General features: G+C 45.0%; 1 protein-coding gene across 7 annotated transcripts in view; it reads left to right on the forward strand.

The window, feature by feature from the left end:
• The first annotated feature begins 1,943 nt into the window (after positions 1–1,943).
• PLEKHH2 (pleckstrin homology, MyTH4 and FERM domain containing H2) overlaps positions 1,944–26,157 on the forward strand; it is a 116,899-nt gene continuing 92,685 nt past the window's right edge. For 4 of the 7 annotated variants that reach the window (XM_039532143.1, XM_039532148.1, XM_039532145.1 and 1 more), the window contains exons 1-2: positions 2,995–3,151; positions 8,146–8,275. In XM_039532143.1, coding sequence (XP_039388077.1) covers positions 3,066–3,151; positions 8,146–8,275 — 216 coding nt within the window. In that variant the 5' untranslated portion in view covers positions 2,995–3,065. Of the gene's footprint in view, positions 2,235–2,994; positions 3,152–7,177; positions 7,303–8,142; positions 8,276–10,429; positions 10,610–26,157 lie in introns of those variants that run through there. The other 3 variants (XM_039532147.1, XM_039532146.1, XM_039532149.1) reach the window with 3 other exon arrangements.

Here is a 26,157-nt window from a genome sequence, read left to right on the forward strand (position 1 = left end):
TCACAAAAAGCAAAACAGGCTCCATGATTGCCATGCTATGGCATCTGCCAGGGCAATCCAGGGAAAAAAGCCGCGAAATGCTTGTCTGCCGTTGCTTTCCCAGAGGAAGGAGTGACTGACGACATTTAACCAGAACCACCCGCGACAATGATTATTGCCCCATCAGGCACTGGGATCTCAACCCGGAAATGCCAAGGGGCGGGGGAGGCTGCGGGAACTATGGGATAGCTACGGGATAGCTACCCACAGTGCAACGCTCCAGAAATCGACGCTATCCTCGGACCATGGACGCACACCACCGATTTAATGTGTTTAGTGTGGCCGCGCGCACTCGATTTTATAAAATCTGTTTTACAAAACCAGTTTATGCAAATTCGGAATAGTCCCGTAGTGTAGATGTACCCTTAGAGAGTTAATACCCATTCAGATGGAACAAATGGTCAGTTCCATGTAATTGATGATTAAACAACAAATTCAAGTATACTGTCCCTTTACCAGATATTGAAGACTAGCAGGAATATCAATCTATCTTAGTTTTATACTTCTGCCAATCACAATAGCATCTGAGTACTTTTGACATAAATTCAGAGCTGGCATCCCTCTGCCAAGCAACGCCCAAGCCAGGGCCTAGCGGGAGCAGAGGTGGTCCACTTTTTGGCGCCCCCAAATCTTGGCACCCTAGGCGGACGCCTAGTTTGCCTAGTGGTTACATCGGCCCTGATCATTATACACATTTCTTTATACAAGGGTTTTCCTGTTAGAGGTCTGGAGTCCTCTGCCTTCACTCAGAGCACGATCCTTTGGTTAAAAAGTCATTCAATCCAGGGGGAGCTAATAGTAACATCTGTAGTTAAGATTACTTTACACTGTCTGGCTGTACCTAGCATGCTCCATCCCAAGGCTGCATGGGTTGAGCAGGACCTCTAACACAGGGTCCCAGTGCCCTGATGTGGGCACCCTGGGCTGGCACTGACACAGGGATCCCTCCACTCTCACAGGGGCGTCCCTAGTAGGCACCAGAACAAGGGTCCCTCTGCCCCGACAGGCACTGAGACAGGGATCTCTGCGCTCCAATGGAGCACGGTGGAGCGTACTATTGTCACAAGGACGTCCTTAGGGGGTACCTGATGGGGGTTCCTCTGGTGGGCACCAACACAGGAGTCCCTGCACACCTATGACGGCGCAGACATGGGGTAGGCACAGACATGGGGTCCCCTCACCTTGACAGGAGTGCCCCGGCAGGCACCAACGTGGGCACCAACACAGGGATCCCAATGCCCCAACAGGCACCAACATAGGGAGTCCCGTGCCCCAACGGGCACTGACACAGAGATCCCCATGCCTCAGCTTGCACCGACATAAGGGTTCCCGTGCCTCAGCGGGCACTGACACAAAGATCCCCATGCCTCAATGGGCACCAACACAGAGTCCCATGCCTCAACAGGCACTGACACAGGGATTACTCTGCCCCAATGGGCACTGACACAGAGATCCCCATGCCCCAACGGGCACCGACGCAGAGATCCCCATCATGCCCCAATGGGCACCGACACAGGGGTTCCCTTGCCCCAACGGGCACGGACACAGGGGTTCCCTTGCCCCAACGGGCACAGACACAGGGGTTCCTGTGCCCCAACGGGCACTGACACAGAGATCCCCATGCCTCAATGGGCACTGACACAGGGAGTCCTGTGCCCCAAGGGGCACCAATACATGGGCTCCCCTGCCCCAACAGGCACTGACACAGAGATCTCCATGCCCCAACGGGCACCAACACAGAGATCCCCATCATGCCTCAATGGGCACCGACACAGGGGATCCCCTGCCCGACCCAGGTGCTCCTGGCGTGCCCCGACGGGGCACCCTGCCGGCCTCGGCCAAAGGGAGCCGTCCCACGCCCCGTAGCCCCTCGCTCTGGCTGGGAGGGAGCCGCAGGAACTGGGACCTTCCCTCCCAGCCGTGCCCTGAAGCTGCCTCCCCTCTTCGCAGGCACGAGAGGGGACGGGTGGCCCCGCCCGCCAGCCTGCGGCCGGGCAGCCTCTGGCTCCTCAGTGGCCGGCGCGGCTGCCGCTCAGGCCCCTCGCTGCCCGCCGCGGGGATCGTGGGACGGGCGCGGGGGAGGCGGTTAGAGCCGCGGCGGCTTCGACCCTAACGGAGCCCGGAGCTGGGAGACAAGAGACGGGACCCGGCGCGGGACCGGCCTCCTGCTCGGCGGCCCGCCGGAGCCCTGCCAGGTTTGACGAGACTTCTTCCCCCCTCTCCTCCCTCAGGGGCCGGGACCCGGGGCTGCCTCCCCCTCCAGCCTGGCCACTCAGCCGCGGAGCTCCCGCAGCCCCTGCCCCCCGCTCCCGGCGGGGCTGGCCGCCTCCGGGGAGCCTCGTCCGGCCTCAGGCAGCGGCAAAGCGGGCTGGCTTGGCGGCCAGGGGACAGCGCATGACATCAGCTTGTGATGTCATAGCGTCAGGATCAGGACATCATAAACCCAGGTGGCCAGCCTGAGCCTGAGCCGGAGCCAGAATTTACCAATGTACCTTGCCAAAGAGCCACAGTAACACATCAGCAGCTCCCCCACCCTGTTCCCGGCCAGCGCTGCCCACCCACCGGCAGCCCTGCTGATCAGCCCCTGAGCCTGCCTCCCTGCACCTCCCAATCAGCTGTTTTGTGGTGGGCAGGAGGCCCTGGGGGGGAGGAGTGAGGGCATGGCAGGTTTAAGGGGTTGAGCTGTGAGTATCCCCCGGCACATTAGAAAGTTGGCGCCTGTAGCTCCAACCCCAGAGTCGGTGCCTATACAAGGAGCCACATATTAACTTCTGAAGAGTCGCATGTGGCTCCGGAGCCACAGGTTGGCCACCACTGTCATACCATGTCAGAGGTCCCTCACTTTGGATCATGATGTCATTGCCTTGTGATAATGAGGTCATCCACTGGGGTGACATACTGATGCACCTAAGCAGCTTTGTGTGTCTATACAAGACCTGCCTAAAGTGGAAGTAACAACACAGACCTGCATGGTGATACAGTAGCTTACTGCACGTCTGTCATTCACTAAAGCTTCTCTGTGCCATATGCCCTCTCCCAAGAAGAATCCCCCACACTTAACACTCAAGAAATGTATGTATGGATTGACACCACCAACTTGCAAATCCCATTAGTGAGTGCAAAGCTTGTTCCTACTGTAATAAGGAATTACACTTTAAAATGCTATAAGTTAAAAGTTAGTGAAAATAGTTTTGTTTTAAGCATTTACATATTTGACAGTGCTGTGTGTACAATGGGTTGTGGCTGTAGAATCAGTTAGGCCCTGATCCTGCAATGAGCTCTATGTGGGCAGACCTCTGCACTCCCACAATTCTCCATTGCAGCCAGTGGAGCTCTTTAGGGGTTCACATATGTAGTGCTTATTGCAGGATTGCGGCATAGTTGATTTCTACCCTCATGACCATACCCTTATAAAAATCTACAAGAGAACAATCAATTTTTGAAGGAATTTAAAAAATTCAGGACATCTCACTATCATAACCTAGAATTACACAAAAGGAGTCAATAAAAAAAACCACCACCAAAGTTAACAGTGTTTCTTCATGGCTCAGTACAGTGATCTGATGACAAGCTCAAAAATGTCTTTCCTGGAGCACTCCCAGGCAGGGGCCATCTCTCCATTCATCCTTTCTGTGCAACATCACTTTTACAGCTGCAGCATAGAAAATCCTGCAAATTTGGGGTCCCTCAGATTAGGCACATATCGTCCACATATCATCGAACCCTAATATCTCAACGTGATTATATCTTTTGGAGCTGGGAGAAAATCCTCCACAAACTGTTTTGAAAACTGCACAATCCTGGTAAAACAGGAAGACCTATCCAGCTTTCTCCAGCCAGCCACCCACACTGAGGCTTATACAAATTGTTAAACTAAAACCAGTGTTGTATTAAAAAGACAATGAAAAACATCATATAGTTGGTGATATAAAAATCAAAACTTTGATTAAATAAGGAAAGGAAAACTATCTCCATTCTTTCTGGCTCCTTGAAGTGTGCGGAGAAAAACTTACCAAGAAACTTTTTTTTTGAAAGTTTTTAATCATCCCAGGCTTGTCAAACTTGTTTCAATTAATGTCTGATGCTATAATTATAATTTACAATTTTAATGGGTGTTTGTTAGTTTACAAAAGATCTTAAATTTTTTAAAAAAAGGAGACAGTGAGGAGGGAGAGAAAAGGAAACTTATTTAGGTTACAGTGCTAAATCAAAACACTCGGGTAAAGCCAAGAGATGAACTCATTTTTTTCCCCTCCCTTGAGGAATCAAACAAGAAACAGGAAGTCATTGATTCAAAGTAAGATCATTCACTCCACAATTGTAAACAGTTTATTTTGTGCCAGTAAATATTTCCAGAACCCTTTATGCCTTTTGGAAAATAGGAAATAACTTTTATGGGATGCTTGTTACTGATCATTTATTTTCCCTCTTTATATCAGTGATATTTAGACAGTAACTGAATGTTAATTAGCTTGTACACTGAGAAGTTCACTTAGCTTAAACACTGTTCATTAACATATACCCATGTACTGAAATGTTATGTTTGTGCAACACCCAAATAGCCTTAACTCTACCTTGCAGTGGTACCATTAGAGAGAAGCAAAAATTCCATGACACCCATCAGAGGGGTAGCCGTGTTAGCTAGTGTCATTCATCTGATGAAGTGGGTATTCACCCACAAAAGCTTATGGTCCAATATGTCTGTTAGTCTATAAGGTGCCACAGGACTCTTTGTCGCTTTTTCCATGACAACCATAGCTATATAAATTTTCATATTCCCAGTAACCGCAAGCATTGTTAACCAACATTGGCTAATCTGACTCCATCGTTTGTGGCCATACTTGGTCACAACTATAAAAATTCCTAACTGGACAAATAGCACTAAGAAAGTCTTCAATCCCTATATTGTCCCCTCAGATTTGTGCATGGATGGAACTCTCCTTGCATGGATTTGCTTCTTCCCATGCAAAGTTTGCAGATTAGTTACCTGTGTGGCACCGTCTTCTTGCTTCTGCGTAAGGGGTGAGAGTGGAGACTTGAGCAGGGGCGGCTCCAAGCACCAGCACGCCAAGCGCGTGCTTGGCACGGCAAGACACAGGGGGCGCTCTGCCAGTCGCCGTGAGAGCGGCAGGCAGGTTGCCTTCGGTGGCATGCCTGTGGAGGGTCCGCTGGTCCCGCGGCTTCGGGGACCTCCCGCAGGCTGCCGCCGAATCCGCGGGACCGGGGACCTCCCGCAGGCAAGCCTCCGAAGGCAGCCTGCCTGCCGTGTTTGGGGCAGCAAAATACCTAGAGCCGCCCCTGGACTTGAGGAGCTAGTGACAGTTGTGGGCAGGCTGGGAAAGAATGAACATCATGCCTTTTGAAGCTCTGCAGAGATTCCTGGGAAGAGATAATAGAGCATAAGGGTGGGTCCCTAGTAGCATGCCTCCTGAAGCTATGCTCCCCAGCACCAGAAAGGGTAATGGGGTCAGAGACAGTGCCTTCCAAAGATTTATCAGGTAGGGTGAGGAATGAAGAAATTAGAAACCTGGAAGGTTTACAGTCTAAGACCCTAGTTCTGCAAACACTTATGTATATGCTTAGCTCTACTCATGTTGGTAGTCAGATTGAAGTCAATAGAACAATTTGTGTGCTTAAAGTTAAGAACGTGCATAAGTGTTTATAGGATTGAAGTCTAAGGTCCTGATTCAGGAAATCATTCCTATTAAAGTTAAGCATATGCTTAAGTCCCATTGACTTCAGTGGGGAATTAGGTACATGTGTAAGTGTTTTCCTGGACAGGGATGGACTTTAGTACATGCCTAACCACTTTCTTGTTTTGGGGCCTAAAAGACACTTGAAGGATTGGGAATGGGGATGTAACATGAAAGCAAATGAATATGGTGAAGAAGTGACACAGCCTTTGACAATCACATTTGGTTGTTGGATGTTTTTGTTTCTTCCTTTCTTCTAATTTTTTAAGTAAGGTAGGGGTCGGGGAGGAATAGGGAAGTTAGTAAGTATGAAGGAGTGAGTAAGAACAAGGTAGTGGGAAAAGGAAGGGGCACAATCAGTTTGTTACCTACCTAGCCACGATCAGCAAATGGTTTTGTAGGCATCACAGCAGAGGTGAATTTTAAATAGGGATCTGAAGTAAAGGGCAGTGGCTTTATAGATTTTATGAAATAGGAAAAAGCATGAAGGTATCTGAGTATTAGCCAAAGTTGCCAATGTGAACTAGTTCAAACAAGATCCATAAGTAACACAGAACAATTAAGTTCAATATCCACTTGAATTAACTGCCCAAAAACTTGGTTACCACAGAGTTATGGTTGCCCAGGGGTGTGTTATGTTGTTTTTCCAGCATCTGGAGAGTGGCTAAACTTTATCCTCTGAAAGCCAAGCAAAGACAAGTTAAGGTAACACAAATTTAAACTTCTGAAAACCAGAAGTTTAAGTTTAGCCACACTCCACATGTTGGAAGGGCATGTCTCAGCACTAGGCACTTTGACTCTGCATTAATTATGGTTTTGGACAGTTAATTTCACTGGAGCCAGTCTCATAGGGACAGGAGAAGGTCCAGCATTCATGCAATTTTCAGACTATACAGGGGAAAACCCCCTTAAATTGGCTGCCTTCCCTACTTTTCTGCCTCCTGGAGAACAGCTAATGATAGCTGCTTCAGGAGGCAGGCAGAACTCTCTTCTCCTCCCCCCACCCCCGCCTTCTCCTCAAGAGAAGGTTTTGGATAGGGAGAGGAAGACATGGAGAAGGCAGTATATTTTCACAAGGGAGATGGGGAGAGGAGGTAGCAGAAAGAACCCCATATCTTAAGGCTCCTTCCTCAACCTCTCTAGATCCATCCTCTTTGGAACCCCCTTTCAGGTATAGAATCATAGAATCATAGAATCTCAGGGTTGGAAGGGACCTCAGGAGGTCATCTAGTCCAATCCCCTGCTCAAAGCAGGACCAATCCCCAACTAAATCATCCCAGGCAGGGCTTTGTCAAGCCAGGCCTTAAAAACCTCTAAGGATGGAGATTCCACCACCTCCCTAGGCAACCTATTCCAGTGCTTCACTACCCTCCTAGTGAAAAAGTTTTTCATATCCAACCTAAACCTCCTTTCCCTCTTCCTACTCAAATTCTTCTCTGTCCTAGGGTCTACCAGCCCAGGTGCCAACTGTGTGATTTGCCAGGGGAAGCGCCACTCCTGCTCCATCCTAGGTCCTGCCCCCATTCCACCCCTTCCCCCAACCTAAGGAACAGCAGCATGAGAGGGAAGGGTGAGTGTAGAGCCCCTTCCCCACTGCTGGAGGCAACCTGGGGAAGGAGTGGAGTTCTGGTTCTTTCCATTGTTCAGTGAACAGTGGATGGAAGGGAAGCCCTGGATCCCACTCCCTCAGCCTGATGGAGTAGCCATGGGGAGGAAGTGTTGGGAGATGGTGTATTTGTAGGGGCAGGGACTAGAGCACCACTTTAGTCAGTGTCAGCCTTAGAATAGTGCTCTCTATTAGGGATATTTGTGTTTAAAAAAAAAAAAACACCTACCACTAACATTTTAACGTTCATTAGAAAAAAAGGATGTATCTCAGAAGCTCCTTGCTGAACTGATTTCAAATTTGGACCACTAAGCCTACCTCAGCTTTCATGAGGCACAGCAATTTCCAAGAAATTCCCTGTAAGCATTTGGATTTTATAGGACTTTAACAGCTGGGTTTTTTTTTTTAAACCAGTAAGCTAGCTTCCACTTTAACTATTTTGGTGCTACTATCCCCCTATGAGGAGTTTTCGTTCCTAACAAAGGCTTAGTTCTCTGCAAATTTTTTCTATGTATGAAATAGTGTATAGTAGCTAGAGGTTAAGACAGTTGGTGTTTCCCCATTTATCAACAGAAAATGTTTTACAGCTCTGTAATAACTTAGAAAATAATTACAAGTAAACTTTAGTATGAAACATCTCTTTACTTTAAATGCCCGTGTAGGCCATCATATTTTCCCCTGCTTTTATAGAACAGCCATGTACAAAAGTTTTAAGTGTCCCCTAAGATTTCTGTAAAATCAAGGTTAATATGTATACAAAAAATAGGCCCAGACATATTAAAGGCAATCTGATTTTTTTTTCCCCAGCATAATTATGGCAGATTTTTCAGAGTCAGAAGGAGCTGGAAATTGGAAAGAAAGATGTGTAACTCTGGAGTCACAGCTGATGAAATTTCGTCTCCAGGCAAGCAAAATCAGAGAGCTGTTAGCAGAGAAGGTAGGTCTTATTATATTAAATTAATAATTTATATAGACAGTTTTATTTGATAAGGGGGGGATGAGACTAGTCTTGCTTCAGACTAACTCACTTTTGCTCTTTCTATGACAAACAGATTTTTTTAAAACACAAATCTAAAGAATTTTTAATACCACTGAAGATGTAAGAATTTTGCACATCTAATTTCCCATAAATGTTCATTTGAAAATCACCCCATACAGTGGCAATCTAGCAAAGATTCTGCTGTAGAGGGAAAAAAAAGTACCAACATTGTAATAACTGACACTTCTTTCTGAGTATATAGCGTCTGCTCCAAAGCCCACTGAAGACAGTGGAAAAGTTTCCCCACTTATCTCACTGTGGCAATGCAGCATTTTAAGCGTAGACCTCTCTACTGCCACTGAGTATAAGCACAACCTTGGGAATTACTAATTCATGCCAGGATCCAGAAACAGCAGGAGATGGTGGGGGCTTTTTTTATTAGGAAAATTATAAAGGGGTATAAAATTAAAGAGAAGCCTCCTTCAGAGGAAAGTAAAAATAGGACAATTCCTTCCCTCCATTGTAACCAGTATTTTATCCTAGGTTTGCCTGCTGTTTTATTTATAAGTAGGGAATGTCTGATTCAAATGACTTTCCCTGTATTAGAGGCCATTCAGGCTTACATTTATATGTGATGTAACGAGTTGTATACAGAAAAGAACATTTTCACCATATTACATTAACTACTAGTGGTTTACAACATACAGTGCAAATGGGAAAAGTAATAAGCAGGTGTGTGATATTGCACCAGATTGGAGGCACATATTAATACAGAGGGCCAAATTCACTTGTACGCTGCGACTACATTGTGCTCCTCTAATGATGCAAAACAATTGTAAACCTGGCTGGCTAGCTCAGATTTATGTCTGATTTACAGTGTCGTAGTTCAATTTAGCTAAAATATACTGCTGAATAGAATTGACCAGACAACAACAATTCCATTTAATGGCAACTTCAAGGTTTCTCATTAGATTGATAACTTTAAAAAGTTTTTGCAGAAATGGAACTGTGGGTAGTTAGGGTACTGGCTGAGATGTGGGAGATGCAGGTTCATCTTGCTGCTCTGCCTGATTCAAAACCTGTCTCTTCCACATCTCAGGCCAGTACCCTAACCACATAGCAGTAAAGTAACTTTCAATATTCACCCCACCCCCCAAAAAAACCTTCCCGATGAAAGTTTTGTGGAAACCAGTACATCTCTCTGAAAAAGTGTTCTCTTTGACAAAACAGCATGCTTTGTGAAATAAAATTGTTCTTACCAGCTCTACTGCCGAATTGGGTCCAGAGTAGATTTTTGTAGGTTTAACAATAAAATAGAAATAATTAGTTCTAGGGAGGAGTCAAAAGTGTAAAAAGAAATACAGCCATTGGCTTGCACTGTTTTTCTAAAGTTTCCATTTTTATGTAATTGACAAAGTTAAAAGCAAATGGAATTTGACAGTACCATCACTCTTCTCTCCCCACCCCATTGTTGAGTAGTGGCCAAAACAAGACTCCTGTTTAACATCATACAGTGTGTGTCTTTTTGTAATCAAAATTTTGGAATGGGAATTATTTCTTACATTTTGTACTAAATGTGTGTGACCGGAATCCCAGGGGAGCCAGCTGAGGTCAGTTAGGGTGCACTGCAAAGAATGGGGCAGGCAATCCCCAAAACTGGTGGATAGTCCAATAGTTAGATTTACTAAGTCAGCACAAAACAGCTTCTCTTATACCTCACTGGTTACTCGGAAGTCAACAATGCAATTCCCTTAAAGTAACCCAGCCTCAGCCCTCCACCTAGTCAACCAAGTCAGATATGATGAGGATTAATTAAAATCTTAATCATACAAAAAAGTTTCTACCAATCTCAAAGAATTGGACACATTACCTCCCAGGTTAATGAATATTCCAGATCTTACCCAAATACACACTTATTAAGTCTTAAGTCTTATTAACTAAACTAAAATTTATTAAAAAAGAAAAAGGGGGAGTATGGTTATAAGATCAGTATGCATAGACATGAGTTCAATTCTTGAGGTTCAGATTCATAGCAGAGATGATGAGCTTTGTGGTTGCAAAGAGATCTTTCAGAAATAGTTCATAGGTTATAGTCCAGTGTTTATATTTCAGGGCAGTCCAGTCAGAACTGAGATCTTGGTCTTTGTGGCTTAGGCTTCCCCTGCATGAAACCTCAAGCAGATCTGAGATGACAGGATCAAGACCCAAGGATCTTTTATACAATTCTAGGCCTTCTTTGTCCTTTGGCCAACAATAGTCCTTAGGCCAACAATCAGAGCGACTTTGAAGTAGGTCAGTTTCCCAAGTATCACTGGCAATTAGCTACACTAATTAATATAAGGCAATTGCTTGTTTTTCCACCATTTGCAGATGATTTGCTATACATTTTAAAGAGAGATGAATACAGCAGATGTCCTATGTTTACAGTTCATTTAAATGTAAAGAAGTTCTTTTGATTTCTGAATTAACAGAATAAAGACTATTTGATTACACTGTTGACCTCTACCAATATTTATGTAAATCACAAAAACATATTATCTCCTCATATGTTTTTAAGGGTTGAATTGGAGTAATTTATTCTGCAGGATGCTTAACCTGGTCATGCGTCACAATATAGCTTAGCTAGTCCTATTTTCGTAGGACACAAATCCAAATAAAATGAAGCCCATATAGAATCACTGCAATTTTTAAATGCTTCCCTAAGCCATAAGACTCACCACCTTGCAAAAAGATATGCCACAGTAAATCAGTTTTTGCTGGAATTTGCATGCACAGAGCCAAATTTTGCCCTGTTCTCCATGCAGGAGGACCTACCTGGAAACATCATGTTTCCAATGCACACATTGGCCAGGCCAGGAAGAGGTGGTAAAGTGGAAGGGAAAGGCTACATACCCTCTGTCCCCACAGAGTAATGGCCCTTTCCATAACAGTGCATCACAGTTAAGGTGGCAGCATGACTAGTGGGTCCACAACTATGCAGCTCAAAGGCCAAACTTCTCCATGAACACATGTAGTGGCTATTGTCCCTGTGGCATGAAGACAGTTCAAGCAAATTGTAGCTGAGGGTCAGATGGCTACTACCAGGGGTGAAAGTAACTTAAAGGACTTACCAATATGCTGGAGTCCTGAGCAGAGGGCGGGGCCTCAACCAGAAGAGGACAGGGCCTTTAAATTCCCAGGCCCTTTAAATCAAAATTTAAAGGGCCTGGGGCTCTGGGTGCAGTAGCAGCGGCTGGGGCCCCGGGCCCTTTAAATCACTGCTGGAGCCCCATGGTAGCGGTAGCTGCTCGGGCGGCGATTTAAAGGGCCCGGGGCTCCCAGCCACTGCTACTGCACCCAGAGCCCCGGGCCCTTTAAATTTCGATTTAAATTTCACCGCCAATGCTACCCCAGAGCTCCGGCAGCGGAGCTCTGACAGCAATTTAAAGGGCCAGGGGCTCCAATGCAGTAACGGTGTGGGGGAGCCCCGAGCCCTTTAAATCACCGCTGGAGCCCCAGGCTGCTGCCGCTACCCCAGAGCTCTGGCAGCAGGGCTCTGGCAGCGATTTAAAGGGCCCAGGGGTTCTGGCCACCGCTACTGCAGCAGAGCCCCGGGCCCTTTAAATCGCTTCTGGGAGCCCTGAGGCCCCCCAGCTGCCACCGCTACCCCAGGGCTCTGGCAGAAATTTAAAGGGCCCGGGGGTTCCGACCACCGCAACCGCAGCAATGTCCCAGGCCCTTTAAATCGCTGCCAGAGCCTTGGGGCTCTCAGCTGCCGCCACTACCCCTGGGCTCCAGCAGTGGGGTTCTGGCAGCAATTTAAAGGGCCCAGGCTTTGGCCACTGCCGGGAGCCCAGGCCCTTTAAATCACTGATCTGGGGAAGCTGCCCCCTGCCGATACGGCCGGCTGTACCGGACCGTACCAGCTTACTTTTCACCTCTGGCTACTACTGACATAGTGGATCAAAGGTTCTTGGTAGGTTGGGTCCTCCCCTCCATATCTGCCCTGAGAGGCCACTTCCTTGGCTCTGTAATGGCCACCAGTCTCGCCTGGAATCTTTGCTTGACTCCCTCTCTGGCTTTTTTGTCGGCTCCACCCTCTGGCATAATCACGTAAGAGTTGACTCCGTTCCCCCAGGGTACTGGAGGTCCAACTTAAAGTTCACAATGTCCAAACTTATAGTTCTTCTGCCACTCTTAGATTCAACTGAAATCTGCTGCTTCCTAGCCCTTACAGAGATTGTCTTCAACCAACCACAGGAGCCTACTCTGCTCCCTGTTGGTGACTCAGCCTAACTTCCTGAGGCTCTTCCCAGCTAGGAACTACCCTTATTCTTCTCTCTAGGGTTTTTCTCTGTGTACTGCATTCCCAGCTCTATATAAATAGTGCTCTCCCTGCTTCACCACGGCTAGGGTGGGTGGTCAGTCTTTCTAATTAAGCCCCATGACTCCCAGCTGGGGTTACTAATTAACCTTTATGTTGGATATAGCTTAAAGGTGAGCTGAGGGATAGCTGCTAAATCACAAGCAAGGCTGAATCCATGTGCCTCAAAAGGATAGCTAACCCATGACACCCATTTTATATTAAAAGTACTCTACGTGGTAGAACAATACCTACACAGTGTGTTTTAAAATATTTTATATAATTCTGTGCTCCTGTGGTAGCCTGTTGTAAGATTAATATTCCTGAGCATGTGAGAAAACTTAAATGTGTTTTTTTGTTTTGTTGCTAAATGATTCTGAGGTGTATTTTTTATTTTCTTTCACATTTATATTGAATGAGCTCTGTCTCTAGTTTAGCTTCCTTAAATATAGTTATACAGGTTACAAGGTGCTATTTTGCCTCGCTATTCCAGTTGATGTTTTCCTTCTGTATTCTTTACCAAGCTATATAATTCGCCATAGTTTATTTTCCTAGAACATTAGCTTTCTAACATCAAAATGAAGAAGTGTAGTTCTTTTTGCATTAGGCATTGTGGGTGAAAGACATTTAGACTTTTTATGTCAACATTTAAACTCACAGCAACTTAACATTACTCTGTAACACTATTGTGATCAGCCAAATTTCACCCTAGTAGTTATTATTCCAAACAATATTGGAAGTTTGGATGACTAGAAAATTATTATTGCTATTAGAAAGCAATATAATTGAAAACTCTTAACAGTTTCCTGATCTTTCAATTTTTATGCATGGAAAACTCTCATGGAATAGGTCCTGCAGAACACAGCATGAGAGTGGAAAAGCTGAGCAGTTGCACAATATACTACCCTTTGAAACTTCACTCAGTAAAAAAATTGAACCTCTCATGTCATCTCACCAACCCCAGTAGAGGTCATAGGGAACTCAATAAAACTTTGTGATATGAGTGTTACTCTAAAAAGATCAGCATGGATCTGTGTCCATTACTAGAAAGGAAGCATCAGCCAAAGAGACTAATGCAGTCTCTGTACCATTCTGCTCTGAAAGCTATACTAAAAGGCAACAGAAAACTGGATGACAACACAGGCAGAGCTTCTAACTCAGATGGAACATCTAGTGTCCATCTGACCTGTAAGTGTTCCTTCCAGCCACAGAGGGTTGCTGAGGTGCCTACTCTGGAACCAAAAGCTTTCACTGCTTTGCTTCTGGGATGCAGCTGAAGAACTAGCAGCTGGGAAGAGAAAGTGACATCCTCAAGCAGGGCCGCCCAGAGGATTCAGGGGGCCCGGGGTCTTCAGCGGTGGGGTGCCCCCGCTTCGGCAGTAATTTGGCGGCGGGGGGTCCTTCCGATCCGGGGCCCACTGCCGAAGTGTCCCAAAGACCTGCGGCGGGGGCCCCCTACTGCCGAATTACCGCCAAAGGGCGACCCGCCTCTTTTATACTTTCTTCCGAATTGCCGACGACGACCCAGAGCAGAAGAAGCTCCAGGGGCCCGGGCTCTGCGAGAGTTTTCCGGGGCCTCTGGAGCGAGTGAAGGATCTTGCTCCAGGGGCCCCGAAAAACTCTCATGGGGGCCCCTGCGGGGCCCGGGGCAAATTGCCCCAAGCCCCCCCCCCCCCCCCGGGCGGCCCTGTCCTCAAGCTGTGTAGGGACATAAAAGGGACCTAATATTGGTCATAGCCAGCCCCGACACTCTCCAGCTTCTCCCTCAGATGCCTTCTAGCACCTACCTTTCCCACCCGCAGCTGCTAAGTTATGTGCAGCAGCCACTGCTTGCAGTATTGGCAACACCCTGTGTTCAGAAATAACAACTCAGCCCCTAAAATATCTGAGGTGAAAAAAAGAGATGAAAATACATTGTGGGTTTGATGGGATCACTGGGGTGCAACCTGGACTGTGAGACCACTGAGCCCTCCAAATGCACCAACCTGGGCTGCCTCTCACGCTGTGATGCCGATGTCGAGCTACAAGCCTCTGACAGGCACCACAGTTACACAGCCATCCACAGGCAGGGATACACACAGCTGAATTATGTGAGTGATCTCCCAACCACTCATGAGCCATCAGTAGAGAGGCTCCAGCCAGTTCCCCACAGATCCCCAGTCTTGTACCCCAGAACTATTGTCTTGCACTAGTGAGAAGACTGACCTGTGTAAGTTCATTACTTAGTTTGCCACTTCTTCATAGGAAAGTGGACATTCACCAGCCTTTGTATTCTTAGCTAAGATTTCCTAAGTATGTCTACCAAAACACAGTATTAGGTAAAAAAATAAAACAGATTTATTAACTACAGAAAGACAGATTTTAAGTGATATCAGTTGCTAGAAAGTTCCTGGCTGTGACGTGGCTTAGTCCGCTCCCCCTCCTCCCCCAGCCTACGTGCCATCTCTGACAAGCCTCTGGAATACTGGTTTGTATGTTGATGAGCCATTAATGCTCATCTGGCCAGTGATGGCTATGTCTTTGTTGTAACTAGAAGGCTGGCCGTGGGTGTTCCCAACTTCACAACAGTAACATATATAGCAATACTTTATAACTTCACATACAATGATAGTACATACAATCCAACAGGATATTATTGTTCAACAGATCAAGACTTACAAAATGATACTCATAAGGCATACTTTGTTCAAAACATATCATAATTATATCACAGTGGTGACTATGGGGGTTCCAGGGTGCTATTTTGAGGTACAGTATGTTCTTTTTTGAGCTTTTGGGGTTCATGTTTTCAAGCTTTCTTCTACAATCATGAAGGCTAGAAATTTGCTTTAATTAAAAAAAAAGTAATTGCATGATTCTAGGAGCTGAGGCTTTAAGAAAAAACACAGAATATTGCAAGAATTGTGATAAAATTGGCAACACTATAATGGAGCAAGGAGTGTGGAAGGGAATGGGGCATAGGCAGTCTTGCCTAGCAGTTATAGCTGGCCTCATTTGCTATGGTAGTTGCCAAGCAGGAGTTGGAGGGGTAGCAAGAGCCAGGTTCCATAAGCAAGAGTCAGGATCAGAGTCAGGCTGGGGTCAGAGATCAAGCAAAGCCTGGCCTTGCACCAAGCCAAAGTGGTGTTGTCCAGACAACTTCCTGTGCCAACCCCTGGGGTTAAATAAGGCACTTGGCCAATCAAAGGGCCACAGGGTTCTGCTAGTCTGGATTTCTTGGGTGGTACTTCCTGGAGCATCTACTCTCCATAATGCTCCCTCGGGGTACTGCTGTATCAGCTCATAGTGGCCCTGTGGGATTATCAGCTATCCTGGGCTCTGAAAACCTGGGTTCTAGTCCATGGACCCTTACACGGTGAGGAGAAAATCAGTAATTCCTTCATCTCTGGGACAAATGCTATGTGGAATTGCAAAAACCTTGGCATAGTTAAGCACATTATAGCAGTGTTATGTTGACCTTACCAGCCTTAGCCTTAGCTAAATTAACAAAATAAAAATGTTTTAGTGAGGTGCTAACAGGCAAAATCCTATATGGCAAAGATGACTTCTTGAGCATGGGCCTGACAGGTGTTCAGCTGAGGGAAGCTGCTATACTTCCCTCCTGTTGGATCATTAATGAGTTCAGTCAAAAATGGGCCTATTCCACTGTCCTACTTCTTGCCTTTTTTTTTTTATGTATATAAGTGTTCTACTTGTGAGCTGGAGTTCCCCCTGCACATTTAGCAAGTCCATGAGAGAGAATGGCCAAAAGTCAACAAGAGAAGACACCATGTTTGTCATCTGCAGACTTGGGCTGATTTGGGTTTTTTTGTCTCTCTTTGTTAACTAGTGATCCAGTAACCTATTTTTTGCTTGTTTGTTTTTTAAATTAAAAACAACAATATGCCAAAAAAACCCTATATTTTTAAGGGTAAATTAAATGTTTAGTTTAAAATTAACCTAGATGTATATCTATTCTTTTACACTGAATTACTACTACGTTTATTCAAATTTGAAATGTAAATATTTGGTGCATTTTGTAAAACCAGCAAATATCTGCCTGAACTTTCATGGTATGTGAGTTTGAGAGCTTTCATATTTTAATTTTAAAGAACTATAAAAGTGTGACTACTACACCTTTTTATTTTTTAGGGTGCTTGGAAGAAACACAAGGTGTTTTGAGGGGGCAAAGGAATACACAATATTTTCAGCAGAGTCAATCATTCATTCATTGTTTTTATTGGTTTGGGGGGTTTGTTTGTTTTTTTCATTTTGTCAAGTAATAAAGAGAGCATATTTTTATAACTCCAACATGCAAAGAAAGAGACCTTGTTGGATTTTTAAGCAGAAGCTGCTGCTGTAAATGGGAGAGGTCTTTATAGGAATTTGAGGAATGGTGTAAAAAGTATCCTTAGTATGCCAAATTTAGGCTGTCTGAGGAGACTGAGCTTGAAGTAGAAGCATTTATTTTATTAGTGTTTTAGTCTTCTGAGTGTGAAGTTTTAAAAAATCCTTTCTGTAAACAACTGCAGTATTTTACTGTAAGTTAGGCAGTAGCTGGCATTTAATGCCAAGAGGAAAATCCATCCCCCCTCCCCAAATACCCATTTTTTTCATCTACTGCTCAAATGATATAAAACATAATGTGTTCATTGTTTCTATCACTAACAGTGTTTTAGCAAAAAGAACTGCATAACTCTTTGAGCAGCCTACTTTGTATTTCTTTCAGTCATATCCTATAAGGACTGATTATGGAACTGGTCCAAGTCTTGCATTATGGCCCAAACAATAAAACTCAAAGTTGACATGAATGTTTCTGGGTTTGTTTTCTTGAGTGCTCTGAATCATTATTTCATATTCAGAATGATTTTGAACAAAATATTGTGATCAGCATGCTAAAGATACAGGATTACTTTTATAGACATGTTGATTTGTTTGCTTTTAGTTTTAACCTTTCACTTTTGATGTTCTTTTTTGGTACACGTCTTCAGCAAGCAAGTGATATTGTACATGAAAAATGCATATTACTTCGGATACAGGTTGTGAAAATTAAAAGCGACAGCTTTCTAAAGTGGAGAATAGGTTTTGAATGCATTCCACAAAACATACTATGTTCCTGATATTTGTTCTTATATAACAATAGCTAAGTCCACTTTTTCTGCATTGCTGACATATTTTTAAATGTCTGCATGGTTTGTCATTTGATATTTGAAAAATAAAGTAGGCATAATTAGGCATGTGTCATTTGTGGCATGCCAATTTTCACATGGTCATCTTTGTCAAAAATCAAGGCTATATAATATGTACATCTTGAGCAGGGTTTGTTTGCCAATGGAATGTTTGCAGAAAGCATGATGAATATTTGTATTTCTTCGAGTGGGTTGTAATGAATAAGTGTAAAAGGGAGAAAAATATAATTGTATCAAAATTAAATAGAGATGGTTCTGCTTCAGTATTTGTTGATTTGCTTTTTAGAGAGCTTATTGTCATAGGAAATAATCAGAGATGTAGGACTGGAAGGGACCTCTATCGGTCATCTAGTCCAGTCCTTGGCACCGAGTCAGGATCAAGTATTATCTAGACCGTCCCTGCTGACAGGTGTTTGTCTAACCTGTTCTTAAAAATCTCCAATGACACAAATTCCACAACCTCCTTAAGTAATTTGTCCCAGTGCTTACCATTAGGAAGTTTTTCCTAATATCTAACTTAAATCTCCTGGGCTGCAATTTAAACCCATTACTTCTTGTCCTGTCCTCAGTGGGTAAGGAGAACAATTTATCACCTTCCTCTTTATAACCATCTGTTGCGGGGCAATCACACCCCATCCCCCTTTGGAGTGGGGTAAGAGCATTGTAGCTCACAGTTAGTCTCCCCTGACTACCCTCAGCCTCAGGGCAGTAGGGCCTACGGGCTAAAGTCAGTGGGTCTGCCCTCCCCTCAGGGCAGTATAGCCTAAGATGGCCACCCTTTCCTTCAGGGAAGTATGGCCTAATGACCAGAGTCAATATGGCTGCCCTTCCTTGCTGGGCTGTGTGGCTCAGCAGTCAAAGTCAATATGGTTGCCCCTGGCAACCATATTGCCAGGGGCAATACTGGAATTCAGTATCTTCAGGCTGGAGTGCCTGGTTCATTTGAAGCATGAGAAGGCCCTGCATCCCTACCCAATCGAAGCAGGGAGCCTTATGGAGGTGGTAGCAGGACCAACTGTGAATTAGATTTTAAAAACAGCAAATCTGTAACTTATCTATTATTTATAAAGCTCAAGATCCTTTCTCTCTTCCTTTTTTTGCCTCTCAGTGGCTTTGGCCATTCACTTCTTACAAATTTGGCTTTTCTCACCACTTAATCGATGTGTATTTTCAAGCTTTTAATTTTTTTCCTAATAGCTGGAAACTGTATGAATAAGTACAGTAAGCTATTGTATAAGTAACTGTATTCAAGGTCTTGTTTCCTGAGATGCTCTTTTATTTTTTGCTGTCCTGAATGTGTCCTATAAAATGTTTAGAGAGACAAGGTGGATGAGGTAATATCTTTTATTGGACCAACTTCTGGTGGTGAAAGAGACAAGCTTTTGATCCAACACAGAGCTCTTCTCTGGGTGAGCCCAACAAAAGTTGTTCCAGTAAAAGATATCACCTCATTCACCTTGTCTCTCTAATATCCTGGGACCAACATGGGTAAACACTTTCCCCAACCATGGCCTAGGCCCACAAACATTCAGCTAACAGTATTCCTAACACTCAGCCATTCTCTCTCAAAACTGTGGCACAGGCAGAAGTTCTATCATCTTCCTGGAGACCCACTCCCTGGCTCTGAATAGTTTCCTAACATATTTGGCTTCAGTTTGGGCCTTTTGCCAGGTCCACCACAATTCAGCAGGTCAAACCAAGCATAATATCCAGTTATTTTACAATATTAGAAAATCACCAGTTAACTAAACCTTGATCACAGAGCAGGCCACAAACTTGACCTTAAGGTTTCTTGCATAACTATATGTGGTAACCGAAATCTCTCTTTTAACCTGCACAGCTTTTTTAAGAAACGGGACAAAAACACTTTACAATCTGCTTAAGAGAACATTTTTGCTCTTGAGTTTTTGGCATCTATTTTAAATCAGATCTATTTATTGAAGGATTACTTTAAAAACAGGAAATGGTATGTGATTATTTTTTCCTTTCTATCCTAATATCTTTACTAGCAAGGTAAGCTTGAACTGGAAAAAGAGAGAGAGAGAGAGAGCATTCATAAAGGCTTACAAACTGTAGGAAAGTCCTGTGACTGAACTTGATAAAAGCATAGGCTAATTATTCAGCCAACATTATGGGCTGTACAGTTGACCTTCAGTACATTGCCTCTGCAAGTCCAACAGCTGAACCTAACTTACATAGTCTGCATGGGTATTGGCAGCCGTCCGAGGCTGTTTGCTTTGTAGGAGCTCCCTCCCCTTCAGCGAAAATCCAGGCAATTAAGGTTGCTTTTCAGAAGCCTGTTTCATGTCTCTAAAACAGTGATTTTCAAGCTGTGATCTGTGGGCCCCTGGGTGTCCGCAGATTATGTCTAAGGGGTCCATGAAAGGTTGTTGTTACCACAGAACAGTGGGTTTCAACCTGCATTCCACAGACCCCTGGACAGGGAGGCAAAGACTATGTCTAAGATTTCCAAAGGGGTCCACACCTCCATTTGAAAGTTTTCAGGGGTCTGCAAATGAAAAAAGGTTGAAAACCACAGCTCTAATACATATTTCCAGAAAGGAGTAACTTTGATATAACGTGCTTGGCTAAAATACAACAGGTATGTTTTTATATAAACCTTTTGTTTTTTCCACCTGCATTTTTTAACAGTTTTAACTACCCTTCAGCACTTAGCAAATATTTCAAGCTCAAATAATTGCTTATTAAAAGGTACATTTAAAGGACTAGGAAGAAATTGCCTAAAATAAAACACAATGGTAGGACTGCTGGCATTCATTATGTTTTGAAGATAACTCTGAGAAATTGCCACCCCCCCATATCAATGGGGAAAAACATGATTGAAGCTGCACAGTGCTAGACAGCCCTGGGTGGGAGTGCGGGGAAAGGGTGGTGGTGAGTGCCGGAATGGGCCCATCCAAAGCTTCTCTAGCTCCCATTGGCCAGCCAGAGGGAGATGGGAACTGATTAGCTCCTTGCCTTCCCTCCGTTAATTTAAACTGTTTCCCAGATCTGTTGGAGCCTCTCATTCTCTTTAGGTGCCCCACTCTCCCTCTCTGTAGTTGTAGTGCAGAAGCTGCATTTTATTGTAACATACTGCGGGTCTGACTGGTCTCCTGTTTTGGGGGTCAGGAAGGAATTTTTCCTGTTGGGGTCAAATTGGGAGGAGCTTGGTGAGTTTTTTTGCCTTCCTCACAGCATCATGGAGGCATAATAGGTAACAGAGGAGTAGGAATTAAACATTATTAATAACTTTAAGAATGTTTTAATTCATTGCAACTTGCGGCCTGTGTCAAGTGTGGATAGAAGACCAACATGGCCAGCACCAGAAGTAAAGGAGACCTGAGATTTTGCTCGTGTATGGGAGAAGAGTAATCATGAAATCTTGCTTCTGTGGGTATTCCCTGTCCTCTGTGGGTATTCCCTGTCCTCCATGCAGAGAGGTGAGTGAGAGGATTCAGAAGAACGAACTGAAACTTTGGGGTAGGCTGAATAGAATCTAACCTTAATTATGGGTTATGTGTTGGGAGCCACATTGGACCCACTTAAATGGCTGGTATGTGAGAGTCTTGGGTGATGAGGTGGATCAGTGTAAAGTGAATAAAGTTGCTGTCTGGTGTTTAAATCCATCCCTGTGTCTTCTTCATTCATCTCCCTGTCCTGATCAAGTAGAAGACTCATTGCATATAGTTCACGTGAACTAGCTAAAGAGTAAAGTTAAAAGCAGTTGCAGTTCGTAATGGGGAAGCCATTTTTGCTCAGTTGGAGGACCAATGCAATGAGTTTTTGTGGATGGGGGTGGTGTTTGGATAGTTATTAAATCAAGATTGTAGAATTATTAGTCATAGCGGTATATTAATACATTGTGCTATGGTAATGCGTAAAGGCCCCATTTGGGATTAAGCCCCCATTGTTGTGTGCACTATACAAACACTGGAAAGAGATAATCCCTACTCTGAACATTTACAATCTAGAGACAAACAGATAATGGTCAGAGGATGTAATGGGCTAAGGTAGCAAATGAATGTCATGAAGAATTGGCACAGCTTTGTTAGTTGCATGCTGTGACACTGGTAAACCAGATGCCAGCTCTTGCCAAGTCTGTAGGCATCACACAGACAAATTCATCACACAGGAAACCAGATCAGCTCACCTGTATGTTATTGTGGTTGAAGACAGGTGTTTAACTTGTAAGGATGTGTTTAGTATTTAGACTCTATAAAATGTTTGTAAGCTGCTGCATGCATTAATCTTACTTGTAATGCCTGTATTTCATGCTACAAGGTAAAATATAAGTTTGTCTTATAATTATAAAAGTGCCTGCTCTGAAATTGTGAACTCAGACAGGAAGAGTGTGTCCCCCATCCAGGAGGATTATCAGAATTAAGTGGGCCATTGTAGGACAAAAGCTTTGTTGGTTGCTTCATTTACCCATGGAGAATTACATGCAGAACACCTCTTCCCATCAATTTGAATGCTGGAAGGGGAAATAAAGATAGTTGACATGAAGATTTTTCATCTCTTTGCTCTTTGGACTCTTACAAGGGCTGGCCTAAGAAACAAAAAAGCAGAGATCCCCAGGTCAACCTGGGTTAATCTCTGAGAAGACATTCAGTTCTGACAGATAACTACATCTCTCTCACCTTTTGGAACCATAGACTGAACTCATTTCTGCATGTATGTTGCATGTTTTAACCTGTAAATCACTGTCATTTCTTTTTCCTAGTTGATAAATCCTTAATTAGTTTCCAGTAGTATTGGATTGTCTTGTCAACATGGCATTGTCTCTGGTGTGAGATCTAAGGTACAAATTGATATCTCAGGTGAGTGACTGGTCTCTTGGGACTGGAAGCAACCTGAATATTTTGTGATTTTTGGTGTAAGTGACCCTTTATCATTAAGTCCAGCTTGCCTGGGTGGCGAGATAGACTGGTGAGCCCCAGGGGACTGTCTTGAATCCATGCTAAGACTATTATAGTGCTTCAGGAGTTCACATTTGTTACTGGATTGGTGAAATCTACTTATAGAACATACCACCAGTTTGGGGTGTCTGCCCTGCTTTTGACAGTCTGCCCTGAGGTAGGCACTTATGGTCTTAAACCATTCCAGACAGCATGACACATGCATTGTAAGATTTTCTATTAATTGAGTTTAGAGGTAGGGAGAAAAGGAGTGGGAAATGAAAAGGGACAGCTTGTTACCTTTCTAGCCATAATCAGCAAGCTGGATTTTGCAGGCATCATGGCACAAGTGAGTCCTAAGGAGGGATTTGAAGGAGGATAAGTTAGTGGCTCTTTGGATTTTATCAGGGATTTCATAAAGGCCAGCATGAGAGAAAATATAGAAGCAGTTAAGGGAGAAGTTCACTGGTGAGTGGTAAAAGCAGGAAATGCTCGTGAAGTGAATGGAGGCATGATGGCCGTCTTGGTTTTGTAGCTGAAACTAGTAATTTAATTTCTTGCAGTAACAGGATATGTTTGCTAACCACCTTTGTTTCCAGGAGAAGGATGCGTGAGAATGGTCATGGATTGCACAGCTGTAACTGAGGGCAGAATCTGGAGAAAGTAGTGTTGCACTAGTGTTACAGATGGCATAATCAGGGCCGCCCAGAGGATTCAGGGGGCCTGGGGCAAAGCAATTTCGGGTGCCCCTTCCATAAAAAAAATTGCAATATTATACAATACTATATTCTCGTGGGGGCCCCCGCGGGGCCCGGTGCAAATGGTCCAAGGGTGGCCCTGGGAAAAATAAACCTTCTGCATCTCGGCACAAACCCAGTTTTGAGAAAACTTCTTTACAAGGTATCACTGGTTCTCAGCATCAGCTAGTGCTAAAAGGCACTAAAGCTCATTAAAAGGGTTGGACAAATATTTTCCGTCAAAACTTTTTCTGGATCGAAAACTAGGGGTTTTTAAAAAGCAGAAAAAAATCACTGATAATGTCTGCTTTTCTTCAAAATTCGTTGTGGTTTTTTTAATTGAAAAGCTGAAATTAGTCTGCCAAAACCTGAATATGGTTTGGGGTTTCAGAAGTGTGTGGCCAAATATTTGCTGCTTGCTGTGTTTGATTGTTTAAAGAAACAATAAAAAAATTCTGCTTAAAAAAAATCCAAAACATTTGAACCACCTCAGCTTGTGACCAAACGCCTGAGCCCATCCTGTCAGAGATTTGTCCAGGTTTCTGATACTCTGCTGGCTTCCTTGACTCATATCTGTCTCCATAACTTTGGGCTCATTTAAGTTAGAACATAAAAACATCCATAGTGGGTCAGACCAAAGGTCCATCCAGCCCAGTATCCTGTCTACCGACAGTGGCCAATGCCAGGTGCCCCAGAGGGAGTGAACCTAACAGGCAATGATCAAGTGATCTCTCTCCTGCCATCCATCTCCACCCTTTGACAAACAGAGGCTAGGGACACCATTCCTTACCCATCCTGGCTAATAGCCATTAATGGACTTAAGCTACATGCATTTATCTGTTTCCAAGAGACTGGCTCCATGGGGTCCCTCACAAACTGAAGATGGTTACTGTGGGTTTGTCTTTAGTATAGCTTATGTACATACTCCACGAACTGAGCATTTGAGCTTGTTCCAGAATCTGAGATGAGCCTATGTTGTGAAAACTGAAATGCTCAAAATAGCACATGCATGTGAATGGACACAGGGTGCTAAAATTAAATTAACCCAGGGGTTCTCAAACTGGGGGTCAGGACCCCTCAAGGGGTCATGAGATTATTACTGGGGGGTCACGAGCTGTCAGCCTCCACTTCAAACCCCACTTTGCCTCCAGCATTTATAATAGTGTTAAATATATTAAAAAGTGTTTTTAATTTATAAGGGGGGGGGTCGCACTCAGAGGTTTGCCATGTGAAAGGGGTCACCAGTATAAAAGTTTGAGAACCACTGAATTAATCCCTCTGGAGCCACAGGGAATGCATGGGAGGGAGGTCTCCTTTGGTAGGGTTGGGAAGGATATTGCTCTTCTCATGTGATCCCTCCCCCAGTGGCTAATTTTAAATGAAGCTACCCTCCCCTGACATGAATCTCCCTATGGCATTGAAATTACATATAGACTATAATTTGGCATTTGAGAAGTGAAAGGGATGGTAGCCCTAATGGAAAAGCTAACAGCTTGGCTCTTCTGCAAGCCTCAAACTGCTGAATGAGCTTTAGGGTAGGGAAGGCTGTGCCTCCCAAACAGCCTGGCCCTGCCCCCTATCTGACCCCCACCCACTTCCTGCCCCCTGACTGCCCGCCCCCCTCAGAATCACTGACCCATCCTGCTCCTTGTCCCCTCTCCGTCCCCCAGAGACCCTGCCCCCAACCACCACCCTGGGACCCCACTCCTGCTCCCTGTCCCCTGACTGCCCCGACCCCTATCTCCCCCCCCCGCTGAGTCCTGACAGACCCCCGGAATGCCCACGATCCAACCCCCCTGTTCCTTGTCCCCTGACCGCCCCCCCCCAACCTCTGCCCCCTCCCTGTGCCCTGACTGTCCCCAGGACTTCCTGCCCCTTAGCCAACCCCCCACCCCCCGGCCCTGTCCCCTTACTCCCGGCTCTCCCCTCACCTGGAGCTTCAGCGCATCCAGGAGCTTCCCTTGACAGCTGCAGCGTGGCTCCGGCAGGGCCCTGAGTCCTGCCCTGCTCAGAGCCGCGTGGGGAGGGGGCAGGGCTGCGAGCTCCAGGCTGAGCTCAGCTCCCCTCTGCTCTACCTGGAGCTCGCAGCCCCGCCCCCTCACCATGCAACTCTGAGCGGGGAGGAGCTCAGGGGCCCGCCAGAGCCGCGCTGAAGCTGTCCGGGACGCTGCTGGATGGACTGAGGCTCCGGGAGAGGGGCGGAGACGGGGTCGGGTGGGGCCGGGGAGGGAGCCCCAGCCATTCTCATGGGGGCCCCTGCGGAGCCTGGGGCAAATTGCCCCACTTGCCCCCCCCCCCCTCCAGGCGGCCCTGGGCATAATATGGCCTGCAGAATTTTTGTTATCAGTGATGACAAGGGCGTGGGGAGAAGAGCTTTATTTTCAAGTCAGCTGAATTTGCATGTTTGACCGTTAGAAAGCATTTTTTTGTTTTGTTTTTAACCTTTAAACCGAGCAAATTTGATCTGGAGAGACAGGAGGGGCAGCAGGAGGGCCTCTAGTAGTTAGCACAGCAACTGCATTGTATCTGCTGGGCCTGTGTAGCTATCTTAGGTACTTATATGGCCCTCATTACAGTTATGTGCTCACAGTCCTTAATGTATTTATCGTCTCAGCTCCCTTGTGACAAAGGGAAGTACTGTTATTCTCATTTTACAGATGGGGAACTGAGGCACAGAGAAACTAAGTGACTT

Source organism: Mauremys reevesii, linkage group 3 (assembly GCF_016161935.1).
Source record: "Mauremys reevesii isolate NIE-2019 linkage group 3, ASM1616193v1, whole genome shotgun sequence".
Taxonomy (NCBI): domain Eukaryota; kingdom Metazoa; phylum Chordata; order Testudines; family Geoemydidae; genus Mauremys; species Mauremys reevesii.